Source organism: Poecilia reticulata, linkage group LG15 (assembly GCF_000633615.1).
Source record: "Poecilia reticulata strain Guanapo linkage group LG15, Guppy_female_1.0+MT, whole genome shotgun sequence".
Lineage (NCBI taxonomy): Eukaryota > Metazoa > Chordata > Actinopteri > Cyprinodontiformes > Poeciliidae > Poecilia > Poecilia reticulata.
Genome location: NC_024345.1, coordinates 17,103,228 through 17,116,961, shown reverse-complemented (window position 1 = coordinate 17,116,961; position 13,734 = coordinate 17,103,228). Strand labels below are relative to the sequence as shown.

The 13,734-nt window shown below is 37.0% G+C and overlaps 1 protein-coding gene across 2 annotated transcripts in view; it reads left to right on the top strand.

Moving 5' to 3' along the window:
- The first annotated feature begins 3,950 nt into the window (after positions 1 to 3,950).
- LOC103476925 (Kv channel-interacting protein 2) overlaps positions 3,951 to 13,734 on the top strand; it is a 98,491-nt gene continuing 88,707 nt past the window's right edge. The window contains exons 1-2 of one of the 2 annotated variants that reach the window (XM_008429672.2): positions 3,951 to 4,077; positions 4,178 to 4,277. In XM_008429672.2, the coding sequence (XP_008427894.1) occupies positions 4,205 to 4,277 (73 nt within the window). In that variant the 5' untranslated portion in view covers positions 3,951 to 4,077; positions 4,178 to 4,204. The remainder of the gene's footprint in view (positions 4,078 to 4,177; positions 4,278 to 13,734) is intronic. The other variant, XM_008429677.2, reaches the window with a different exon arrangement.

The following is a 13,734-nucleotide window of genomic DNA, read 5'->3' as shown; positions in this document are numbered from 1 at the left end:
CCTCAGAGTTTGGACAACCTTGTGGTGTCCCTTTTCTTCTGCAATGTTAAATTATGAAACAAAAATCTCATTAACAGAAAAGCAGCAGACTTCACAGGTAGTATGCATCTAGATTCGTCCACCTCAAACTGTCCAGTCGCAGTCTCCTCGTCAGGGACCATCTAATTCTTTTTATTTTGCTTGTGAATCACTAAATCCCCTTCAATGCGCCATAAATCGATATCCCCGCTTCTTCTATCTTCCAGTCTGGCACGCTCCTCCTCTCCTTCATTAAGAAGCGACCTGTCCTTGTCTCCTTTCATTTAACACGCACAGCAATCCAATCCCTATCCAATTGTCTGCATTTGTGAAATATTTTGCTGGCATTAGATGAGAGAAAAAGCTGATTTTGTGGTTATTGTTTGCCGCTATGTGTTCATATAAGACCTGCAGCTTTGACATGAAGCTGGATAGAGGGACGACCAACTGCTTGTGTAAATAAACTCAAAGGCTTCCTTTTTTTTAAATGGAGTTGTGCATAAAAATGTTTGTAGAAAGTAGTTTATTTTCAGCCTGGAGCTGTTAAAATAATTCCAGCTTAGAAAATCATTGAGTATCTTTTGGTTTTTAATATAAACTGTTGTTTATTTGATTTAATTTGAATAATTATTTTTATCTGCTCATTGTTGTTCTTATACATTTATATATCAGTTTAGTGTTTTTATGCTGTGCATCACTTAAATCACATGCTTTTGTTTTAAATACGCTACAAAAAAAAAAAACAAGTATGAATTTCACTTCACTTTTAGCCAACTCACCTGTCTGTACCCGTTTAGCATTATGGAAAATACAAATGACTCAAATGTAGATTTATTGTAATTCTTAACAGTACATTTTGTTCATATCGGTTGATTTTCTTTTTTTCCCCTAATTGTTTTTCACCAAAACCAAGTGCTGTGTAACACTTTGATCTGGTCAAGATATGTTTAGCCTGTCTGAGCAAGTGTATAATCTAAATCTGATGGGTTGTGGGCTTGAAAAGCTGTAATGTTTATGATGCTGAAGGTGTTTTAGCCATCAAACATTTTTCCTAAGTGGGTTCTTTTTAGTGTGGCTGTTAGTTTGACTTCCCCTTAGAAATATGGCATTCTCTAAATCAATATTTCTCTGACGGATGTCTGCTGCAGGTACAATGCAGCAGATATCAGATTTGCAGCCACATCGTATAAAAGCAGTTTTATGAAAAATCCAACAAATTATTCATTTTTCTCAACTGTTTCACAAGATGTTCTGTGCATTTTAACCAAACGATGTTTTCAAATTCAAAATAATTATGTCCAAGCCAGTGATAAGAGAATATACAGTGCCTCCATGAAGATAAAGAACGAGAGCACTATTAATGCTCTCTCTAAAATCTAATCAAATAAGACCAAAGAAACAAAGTGATTTGCTTTCCTTTATTCAAAAACAAATCTATTTGTATTCCTATTTACACACGTTAAATATCTTTATATGGTGTCCGTGTGCGTGTGTGCGTGCGTGTGTGTGTGCGTGTGCGTGCGTGTGTGTGTGTGTGTGGTTCCAGGAATACTGCCACCTCAACACTTCTGAACCATGAATAATGTGTTACCAAACATCTCATCATGACATGTAAAATATTCAGTGTCTTCCTCACTGACCTCTACGATTTGTGTTATTTTTGTGACTTTGAATTGCTCAGTAAGTCACTCCCGATGTTTCCCCTGACGTGAACAAAAATATTTTACTGAATGCAAATAAGCAAAACGTTTGAATTATGATTTAAAGTTTAAATGTTAACCTGGAAGTCACGTATTTCACCAGACAGGAGAAAGAAAAATCGAATTTCTGATGTTTGAGCTGGGTTTTTGCATTCAACAAATTACCAGTTTTTCAGTATTATTATGTTCTTTTCTATACCAACATCAGATGCCTAAACACAAATTGACATCTTGCTAATATAATCATTCAATAATGATCTCATGTATTAATATTCTGTTTAGTCCATTGTTAAAAACTACAGCCCTGAAAACATTTAGTTCAATTAATTATGGACAAGCCACTTTTGTTATTCCACCTTCACTTGCTCTCTTTTTTTCTAGCTTACTTTGAAGATAAATAGCTCCCTTAGTTTAGCTGCAAATTAATACAGTGGACCGATTGCAGCGTGAAGTCTTGAGAATCACTTTTGTCTCTTTTTGGTTGAGAAGAGAGCCCCATGGTTATGATGAACTGAAGCATGAAACTCAGAAAATGTGAGTAGCAAACATAAACTGCAAAAATTTAGACAAGGTCTTTTAGCGTTCTCTTTCAAAGATCCTGCTTCCCTACAAGCCAGTTGTCTGCTTCTCCCTCCAGCAGCCTTGTTATTCTTTCGGTGCGCACATTTAATTTGTCTTGCACAAATATTATCTGTAACTTATTCTGCTTCTTGCACCGTCTGCCACATTCAAGGAGCCTTTTATTGCATAATTAGCTGGAAACTTACATGAGACCAATTCAAATTGGAATGATCATTGCAAATTAGGTTTACTGGCAAAATACACAAGCTAGCAGCTGTTTGGACTGAGCACATTAAATACAAACAACTTAAATACCCTAATGCTATTAACATCACAAGTAGTTTCTCCACATTAAGCACAAATGCCATTTTTAATTACAACTGCAGTCTCAAGATTATTTAACCCCCACATGAGAAGTGTTTCGGTACCTAGTAGTGCACCTTTTGCTGTTATGACCTGCCGCAAATGTGATTCACAGTCAGGCACCAGATGCTGGCAGCATTTCTGATCAATCTGAGCCACCTCCTGTTGGGCAAAGACATCCAGTTCATAAATATTCTTGGGTTTGTGCCTCTTCAAAGTCCCACTAGAGATTTATCAGTGATGGTCTTCTTGGTGGGGTTCTGAAACTAGTTTTGGTGAAGTTTGATGTATGGTTGGGATCAGTGTCCTGTTTGTAGCTTCATATCACATTCATTCACTGACAGTAATGATTTGTTCCCAGAATTTCTTGACACTAAACTGAATTGATTTTGCTCTCCACAAGCTACAGATTTTCAGTGCCAAAGTTTGTAAAGGAGCCCTTTATTGTAGGTGTTTTGCAGAAGCATTTCAACAAACACCTAATTTTTCCTCTCACTCATTCATAGGTAATTTTATTTAGGTATTTATTCATTGCTCAACTAACTGGAATCCCCAAAACTCTTTGACTTATTTATATAATTGTGAACAAATTGGAGTTAACTTTTCTTGCGGGTTTTGGTCAGTGTACGTCTACATCTTCAGGCATGTCGCCTTTCAATGATGCATCAACTAAACCTTGGGGAAATTGAAACCTCAATGGCCACTGCCACCAAATCTTGATGGTTTGTGGATAACTGTGGGTGTTGATGGTGCTTGATTATGATGTAAAAAAAACCCTATGTTTTAAAAGTAAGGTTATTGGTGATAGACCTACCAAAGTATGAGAGGTAAAGAGGTAAAGAAGAGATGAGAGGAAGAAGGATAGAGACAAGGCTTCTCAGAGCATGTGAGTATTTATAGATCAGAAATAGACAGAACCTCTGCCTGGCAGCAGCAGTGTGCTGCTTGTTGCTGTTGCTGATGTCTCTGTAAACATACAGCATATCTCTTGACTCAATGAGAAACATACGGAGTAAATGGGGATTTAGATATTGAGGTAAAGAGGTAGGGAAAACCAATATAATGAGCAAGACAAATCTGCATGGCCAAAACCAAATGTATATCTGTATATCAAAGAGAAAATGAGATTCAAAACATCGCCATTCATAATTAGGCCATTGAGATGTTCCGAGATCTAAAGTCGGATCAGCTCTATCTGCGTTCACAGCTCTCTCTCTCTCTCTCTCTCTCTCTCTCTCTCTCTCTCTCTGCTTCTGTCTCTTGCCCATACGCTTGCGCGCGTGCCGATCCATGTGAGAGTGCAGACCAAAAAGCGCGCGCTTGCTTCACTCAGCTCGTGGAAGCAGAGAGCGCACAGAGCAACAGCCACAAGGAATAATAAAACACACAGCTTCCTGCTTTCCGCGTATGGCACTTCAAATATGACTTATTAACGGTAGTGTACTTGCAGCCGTCTTCTGACAAAAACGAGAAATTTCAAAAGTCTTTTTTTTCCCCCCAATAAGAAACACTAATCTGTCAACTGCTTACCACAGTTCTACATACCGGTGCAGACTGGGAATATGAAGCAGAAGAACCGTGACCAAAGCTTGTCGGAGTCCAGAGAGCTGGATGGATCTTATGACCAGCTGACGGGTGAGTGAACTTTTAAATTTTACCGTGTGGGAAAAGATTCAATATAACCCGATAGCCTTAGTTGTTTTAACAAGAACTTTAGTCATATATCAATTAGATGAAAAAAGGAAAAATATGTCATGGGCAATTAAAATGATGATTTTTAATATTAAGCTAATTACTACTTTTTATTAGAGTATGTGCGGCTTCCATATTGTGTCTTAGTCCTCTATATTTTTTAAATTGTTATACCTTTTTAGATATTTTACTAAAAAACAACAACAAAACGACATCTATTTATAAGTTACTATATTGAATCTTTTTTCTCAGTGTTGCATGAGATGTACGTATTGTTAAGTGATGCATTTCTTTTCTTTTGAGTATTTTGTGTAATAAAGTGCGAATCATGTTGGCTTGGCTCAGTTATGGGAGACCACCTTTTATTTTTGTCTGTGTGTAAGGCGCTCTGTGTTGAAAACACTTGAATCCCTACCACATTCCTCTACGTTTTTTAGGGAGTTCACTTCAAAGATAAATCTTAAATCCCAGTGAATTTTCCCCACTCTTTCTCACTGCAATAATTAGAGACAAAGATGTTTCGTGAATGAACGCTGTAGCTGCAAACAAATGGTCGATTTAGTTAATTTCAGTGGTTAACTTTGCGTGCGTGTGTGCTGTCTGTCTATGGGTTGAAAACCTCTTCCCAACTTGTCAGATTCCTGATGTGAAACTATGTTTGTGGTGTGTCTACACTTGTGGTATAGTAGATGAGACTTCAAATAATTTAAAAGTCATGACCAGGTAATGGGCAACTTCATATTTTGCCAGCAAGGTAGCCTGTTGACTGAGTGAGCTGAGCTCTCCATTCAGGAGTTGTGGAGGCAAGTAGTTTTGTTAGTGCATTTTTGTGCACAACCTCTGCTATGAGGGGTTTTCTGATCAGAGATCTACAAAGGCAAGAATTTTCTATTATTTCTGACTTATTTTGCCACAGTGAAATGGTTATAGCATACAATATAAAATATTTTAGGAGAGTGTGTACAGGTTTGAATTTAAAGCGTCTTTTCACTCTAACCGGCAGACGATCAAAATTGCAGGTGGAATTAGTAACATTGATTAAATCTTCCTTAAGCTCTCCTTTTAGTGACTGGGATAAAAGAAGCATCAACTTAAGCAAGTATTTCCTCAAAAGTGATACGTTAGGAACAAGAAAGACAGGCAAGTGTAGATTCAAGAGTTTGACAAGAGACAAATTGTGATCACTGGGCAGCTGGATCAGACCATCTCCAAAACAGGACCCCTTTTTGATGTTTATGTTTACTATCAAATATTGTCCAAGAGAGTAATCTCCCTCTATATACGCACCCCGAGGTTGCTTTAAAATTCATCCATGGATGGTGGCGTCCATCTTCACTTCCATAAACATTGTGCTGTTGTGACGTCAACATTCTTCTTCTGTGCGCACGGGTCACTTTGGAGTCATAATCGCTCGCACAGAACTCCGATTGCGATCACATTTAATTAGCAGTATGAAGGATCACGCAAAGAAATCAGATTTCAGCAAAATATCTTAATTGACCTGCTGTGTGAACGGAGCCCAAGACAGACAGACAGACTGACTGACATGAAGACAGAGAGACAAACATTTTAGATGTCATGCAACTTCACGTTGTCCTTGTAATAAGATGCAGATCCTGTTTCATACACACTAGGTCAATCCACCTTGCTTTAACAGCCGGTCTCCCGTGTGCGAGTGTCCACATGAAGTCATAATGCTTTTTTAAAAGTTGAATAATGAATGTGAAAGAGCAGCACTAAGTCGCTCATGGTGCTGGAGCAATTTACTACTTGCAGAGTTAATGACTTTTTCAAAGATGTGAATAGCATGGTCAATTCATCTTTGTAAGACACTGTCAACTCTCCAGCATGCTTATCCCTGGTGGTTTGTGTGGTTATTAAGGCTTGCTCTCAACAAAAGTCGATATAGAGGAGATGAGTTGTAGATGAAGATGTGGAAAAACATGTCTCATTTGTTTTGTGCATATGCCATTCTTAGGTTACAGGTGAATAGTGAGGCAAAGTGCCTCAATATTCACTGAATCTGTAATTTTGACATACATGATTATGTATGTATATTTTTCATTTAGCATAATATTGAGAGTGACTACAGCCATTAAACTAAATAAAATGTTCAAAGAAACCAGGAGCTCCAATGTTTCAGAACAAGCTTGAATGAGTTACACACATGATGTGATTTGTGCTAATTTATACATTTTATCTTTAGTTTTTTTGCACGAGAACAGTTTGTGGTCAGAGTTGATCAAAACACTTTTCCTTCTATCTTCAAATATTTTGAATATGCTCTCTACAGATCTCAGAAATACTGACATCATTAATTTGATAAATGCCTAAAAAGGGAAAATATTTGAGTGCTACATGTGTTCTTTTTTCTACTTTATTGTTTTACATATTGCTTAATTGCATCAACTGTAAAATTAACCTCTTTGAGTGATGCAACAGATTTAAGACTCACCTGCTCTCTCGATGCATACTGCACTTGATCTTGTCAACACAAATCACATAAATCATCACCTAATCTCAGTATAAGATTAAAAACATAATGATTTCTGCAGGGTTGTCTTCAAATAATTAAAAGGCTAGATGGTGATAATATTGGGGAGGCAAACAAAAATCAAGAGCTATAGCAGAATTTCAGGAGTTTTACTATGTAGTTGTTATATATAGGGGCTGATACTGCTGCTTCTTCTTGTTTTTACTGGTGGTTGGCAAACAGCTGTTTAGTTTCAGGATGTCTCTGTTTTTCAAATAATGCTTAAAAATAATTCAAAAAATTATATGCTTTATCAGTTTCCACAAGGAGAATTTTTTACACTTAGCTACACTTCAATTCAAATACGTTACTGTCATGTTATAACTTTTGTTCTCAATAAAACAAAAGCATGTGTTGTTTTGCAACTGTTTTATTTTCAGATATTTTACAGCTCAAAAATGTTAATGTGTACACTGTTAAAATATATATAATGTATTTTTCTTTCTTGCTCATATACACAACCACAACAGAAAACAACTAATACATAAAATTATTCTTTTAATTAATTAAATGATTAAATGCTAATTAAATGAATTATTCATATATTACTTATGAAACAAATATTAAAAGTATCTTAAAGCTATATTTAATTGAATCAACATTGAATCAAATTGTGACTTAAAGTATCGAAACTGAAGTGTGAGATTCCTAACAATACTCAGCCCTGTTCAAAACCACTACTACGCTTAAAGAAGATGCAACACAGTTTTTTAATGGTTTACTGGCAAAAACTCCAGGAATTGTTCAGACATTAATTGAGAGCAAAATCAGTAACAGCCATGAAAAGCCACATCATTGCTTCTCTAAAAAATATTGATTTAAAAAAACAAAACATACATGGCTTATAAAGGAAAACATATTCTGAAAAGGAAACTCAGACTTTCTAATGAAATTGTATAACACAGCACCTACATGTGGATTTATGCAGAGGGAACGTTTTATAAATAATTTGTGTTACTCTGGTTTGCCGCTTAGTTCTGCGACTCGCTGAAATCTCAAGTCTATTCTTTGTGAACTGCTGGAAATCAGCGACACACAAAACCCTCTGACATCATTAAGGTAATTCTGATATGACTTAAAAACAACAGAAAAAGATGACTAAACAACATTTTATAAAAAGATCTCAAATTGGTGCTTTTGCATATGACAGTTGATTTCATGTAAGTCCCAAGTAAGATAAAAAGTGTTGCAGCATGATGTTAGCGCATTGTTTGTGAACATGGAGGTGGCTTTGTCTCTCTGTGCGTGCGTGCGTGTGCATGTGTGTGTGTGTGGGAAGAACCGCTACAGGTGAGTCATCCCTCTTACTTACCAACGACTTGTGAGTGTAGTGAGAGTGTGTGTATGCGTGCTCAAAGTAAAGCTGACCTGTGTTGCCTAAAGGCAGTGTGGGTGGTCTCCAATTCCAATTTGAGTGAAAATGTAGCCCCTCTAGAAATAACTCCCTCACAGGTTGCCGAGCCGTAATGAAATGAGCTCCGCAGTGCCTTCGCATGTGTCAGGATGTGTGTTAGCATGGCATTCCCCGTTGTCTGTAATAGCGCTGGTTGAGAGATGAGAAGTAATTATAGACGTGCGGTGCAGTAACCTCCTCCTTCACCCCACAAGCCACAATTAGGGCTAATATCATCTGCACACATAATATCTTATGCCATCTGCAGCTTTTGTTTCAACCCTTATTCTGAGTCCAGAATATAACCTCAAATCTATCAGAATTGGTTGATAGCCATTCGGTAGTAATTTTTTGTTTTGTTCTAAAACTATACATTGAATATCAAGTTAAACATTTTAATGTTGAAATCATGTGCTTATCATGACAGAAACTGTTCATGCAAGTTTAAGACTTTATATTTTCTGTTATCACATCTTCTACAATTGTCTGAGCAGCATGATTGCAGAATATGTACATAGGGTTTCAACAAAGATGCATCAGTAGCTCGAGAAGAGAGAACTGAAATCTGATAATTTGAATATAATTTTAGTCCAGTCCTTGAACGCACCATGGCTAGTGCTCTTAAAGTATTTTTTTTGAGTATGCGAGTAGCCCATAGCTGAATTATAGTAGTACATCTTTTGTGTAGACAATTTTCCTCAGCTGAAGTCCTGCACGATATGAAGAAATCTTGTAGTCAGTTTGTTATTGCTGAATATCACTTTCTGACTGTCTTCTCTGAGCTTCATCATCTCATCTAAAAAATATGGCGTGTATTAAGCCATTTGGAGTGTGAATGGATTTCACTGGAAATATGTTTCATGCTATGACTAAATATTGCATCCAAGCAGTCCGTGCTTGGATGCAATATTTTGTGGTATATTTGTGGTATATTAGCACATTTCTTTATCCACACAAATCCAAATAAATGAATCAAATACAACCTTACCTTTAGTGCAAATATAAGTAAGTTGTAGGAACGTGATAGATATTTTATACATTTTACTGTCATATAAAGAATAAATGCAACAAAAAATTATCCTGAGATTGGAACTGGTTACATTTTATTGGCTCTGACCAATGACTTTTAGATGAAATATTGAAATCTAAATTTTTTTGTTTTACAATGCATTAACTGCATCAAAACTATCACCTACTGTTTTGAATGTATAAATACATAGCATGTACTTTAAAGTACCCTTTTTAGCTTATCTGCAATTAGATCAAAGTAAGGTTTCAATTCAGAACTACTAACTCTATCAATGAACCTGTGATACATGTTCTGTTTTATGTGAAATAGTCTTTTTAAAAAAGAAAAACTGGAATTGGTCAAAACTGAAATTGGCATCTCTAACCCAAAAGGAATCTATTAATCGGCACCTACCTTTGAACGTCTGATCGGAGCATCTCTAATCTACAGCCCAAACTGTAAAATTAAATTTTCTATAAACTATAGATAGTTAAATGAGTTGCAAACACTGAGTTTTTGAGTTTATTCATTAGTGTATTCCTTATTGCAATATTTGGATCATGTGACAGAAGTCTCATTGACAAACAGTCTTTATGTTGAGGGCAGCAAGTGATTGTGTGAACTATGAGCACATCCAGTAGGTATGCCTGAGGAGCGGCCTGTCACTGTCACTGTTTCTTTTCTTCTGAGTTTCATTTTGGCCAACAGTGTTGCACTCCCTTTTGGACTGTTGAGTATTCCCCTTCCCAATGCCTGGCTTAGAGACAAGTCTCGACAACCTGAAATGTCAGACAGAGTTCCAGCGTTTGACAACTGAGTATGTGCAGGGTCTCGTCATTCAGAAATTTAACATATCCAAGGTTTGTAAGAACACGAAGTGGCAATATTTTTACCCTGGTGACTGAACTGGTTTTTGCCATTTTTTTACTCCACTTGAAATGTTTGTTCTGTCTTCATAAGAACTAAATGGGGGTGGAAATTTTATAAATGTGACCTAATTTAGTTAAAGATGTCCCCAAAGGTAAAACTTGTAGTTTATTTGTAAATGTCTGAATGTTTGAATCTTAATATTTGAAGGATAATTGCACATTTAATTGTTTATACCTATGACTGTGAGACACGATGGAGTGGTCAGGGTTTAGACAGGCTAGACAATAATCCCTAGCGCACCATCATATATCTGTCAAGGAACTCTTAATTTAGATCACTGGTTCTTAACCTTTTTTGAGGTACCGAACCCACCAGTTTCATATGCGCATTCACTGAACCCTTCTGTAGCGATAAATAAAATATTACAGCTAGAAACCTTTTCCTGGTTTCTAGCTGTAATAACTTAAGCTGTGTGCTGACTCTAGATCAGTGGTTCCTAACCTTTTTTGAGGTACCGAACCCACCAGTTTCATATGCGCATTCACTGAACCCTTCTGTAGTGATAAATAAAATATGATTTTTTTCCCCAAATTCAAGACATATGGGTGACCCTACTAGAGTCTAGTTGGGTCACCCCTAGATTACTAAGTCTTCTTAAAAGGTAGAGTCTCTGAGAACAGTTCTTCAAACTATAGTCAGTGTTTTCAGCACAGTTGAGCTGACTGTCCAGGAACGACCCAAGGTATTTAAAATTTGCCACAGTTTCAACAAGTTGGCCATCGAGAGAAACTGGAACCACTTTAAGGTCTCGTTTAGATCATTTAATTAGCTCTACATTCTTAAGAGAATGAAAAGTTTATAATAAATAATAAAGACTTTGCGGTATTCTGATTTAGTAATGTAATTATATTAGTTGTGTTACCACCCCCCGCCACTAGAGGCAGTAGCAACCCCGAACGTAACGTGATCCTCTGATTGGCTAAGTTATGTAACGTGATCCTCTGCAGCAAGTGATGGCAAAGCGGGGCATCATCACGACTTTACACAAGTGTGTCTTTAACTCCGCGGCAGAGGCTCCGCCGAACCCCTGAGACCGACTCACCGAACCCCTGGGGTTTGATCGAACCCAGGTTAAGAACCACTGATTTAGATGAAGAAAGATAATTATGAGCAAAGCTAAAATTGTCCAGGTGAATGTTTTCACCGGCCTGGAAGCTGCATGACAACCTCTGCTCTGTGACAGAAAGAACTGCTCCTACATTACATTTAATTTGGTTGAGTGAGCTGATTCCAGAACATAGATGGCTTTAAGAGATCTTGGTTCGACACGTTTTGCTGCAACAAGAATCTTAATGACCACTGGTGCTCCTTAAAATGCTTGAAATAATGTGGTATTGCATGTGCCAGGACATCCGTGGTGCATTTGTCTCATTGAGGACCTTCTCTCTGCTGAGGTTGGAATCACTGATTTGACATGAAACAATCTCTACATGGAGTGGTACTTAGAATAGGTCACTTGGGTTTCCCTGTCGCAGTGGTTACGTTACTGAGGGGGCAAAGAGAATTTGGATGATAAAGAATGTGAAGAAGTGAACATGGCACTCTCTCAAAACCACAACCAAGAAACGTGTCTTATGGACTCGCACTGAAACATCTTTACATAATAAAACACATACATTTTTCTTAGTTTTGCTAAATAATAAATTTTTTTATTGGCTGTATATAAATCTATTAAATGTGTTGCTACTTTTGGAACATGAGACTGTGACATCATTCCTGGTGCTATTGCTCACTACATTTGCCATATGTGATCTGAATACAAACTAAAGAGGCAGTAATTATGCCAAAACATAATTCAAAAGTAAATCAGGACTTGATGTTTTACAAACTGCACTTAAATTCTATGCGTTTGAATTTTTTTATTAGCTGGCCTAAGGGAAATCCAAAAATCATTTATCCTAGATAAAAGCCAGAATTATGACTGAAGTCATTTTCATTTTTAGAGATATTTTTTTAAAATTTCCTCAAAGTTTGCAGGTCCCCTCGTGCACAAGCACATTTTCTGGACACGAGTATTCAACAGGACTGAGTTTAACGCTTTACTTTGTTCTCTTTGACCAATCGAAACTAATTTACCTTTTTACTTGCAGTCATTCAGGTCCAAACTAACTTCCTGACTGAGGTCTTAAAATTTATCTTCAACATTTCCATATATTCTTCTCTTATCTATTTTGTGAAGTCCACAACCCCTCCTGCAGCAAAACATTCCCACAGCATGATGCTGCCTTCCACGTGCTTCAAACCCAATGTTGTGTTCGTAAACGTTCAACAAATTAAGATCACTGTCTCTGAGCACACTTGCTGACTGTAAATTGGCTTGTCAATTTTGTGTTTGCATTTCTGTTTATTCTTCCTGAGTTACCTAATAGTCCATGTTAGTACAGGCCTTGTTTCGCTGTGGATGGCGGCAATATGTCGTCTGCCTCAGCGATCGTCTTCATTAGTTTTTTTTCTAAGTTAATTTAGCAAAACTGACTCTGACTCAGAATTAATAAAAAAAAAAACTGAAACAATGGAGACTAACAATGTTATTTCACAAACTAAATTAGAATAAATCAGACTCAGACTCCAACTCCAGAAAATTATGATGACCTCTCGTAGATTAAATTCCATCAATTTAATTGCTTCATCATAAAGGAAAGCTATTTAATTACGTAGAAAAGTTTTTTTTTTTTTCACTTGTTTAAAGTCTGTTCAACTCATTATTTAGCAGAGCCAAAGGGCAACATGGAAGAGCTGAGATGCAGACACTGGTACATTTGCATTTGTCTGCCAAGTCTTAATTACACTCCCTGACCCTGTCTTTTATGTCTTGCTTTAAAAGCTCTTCTTACCCATCAAATTCTGGTAATGAGCAACTATTTCTATTATGTTTATTGTTAAGTAGCAGTCAGAATCCTCAGAGCTAAGATTCCTCCGACTCTTGAAAAATTTGGCTCGTTTAGATAATTCTGTCTCCCTATGATCCTTATTGTTTCAGTCTCAAATATACCCTTTTACTTCATATTTGATATTATTTAATATATATATAACAAACTTTCTTGCAGTTTACTTTGCCCCACGTATCTGTGTCAGTTCCTTGCTGTCTCATTGTCAGTTCTCTAACTTGCATCCTGACCCTCATCCTGCCTTTCCTGCCCAGCTGTGTGAAACCACAGTGCAACCGTAGCTTAATAGGGTGGGAAGCCAGAATCAATCCTAACGAGATTTAATCTTTGATAGAATCTACGGAAGGCCAGACGATCGTTAATTAAAATCAGACCCGCTTCCCTCTCTCGTAGTGGCACAACCTCTTGTTATTCTGGGCTCCTTCTCTGCACACACATCCATTCAGAAATGTGTGCAGGCAGCAAGGACATGAATGTAGTTGGCAGGATGAAGATCAAAGCAACAGGTGTTTTAAAATGGAGTTGGAAAACTGAATTAGCCAAGAAAGATTTCAGAATAACGTGGATAAAAGAAAACGTTTGTTTTGAGGTTTTGCTTGTTTTGTTCGATGCTGGGGCCGCGTCAGAGACATTTATCAACTTGAGTG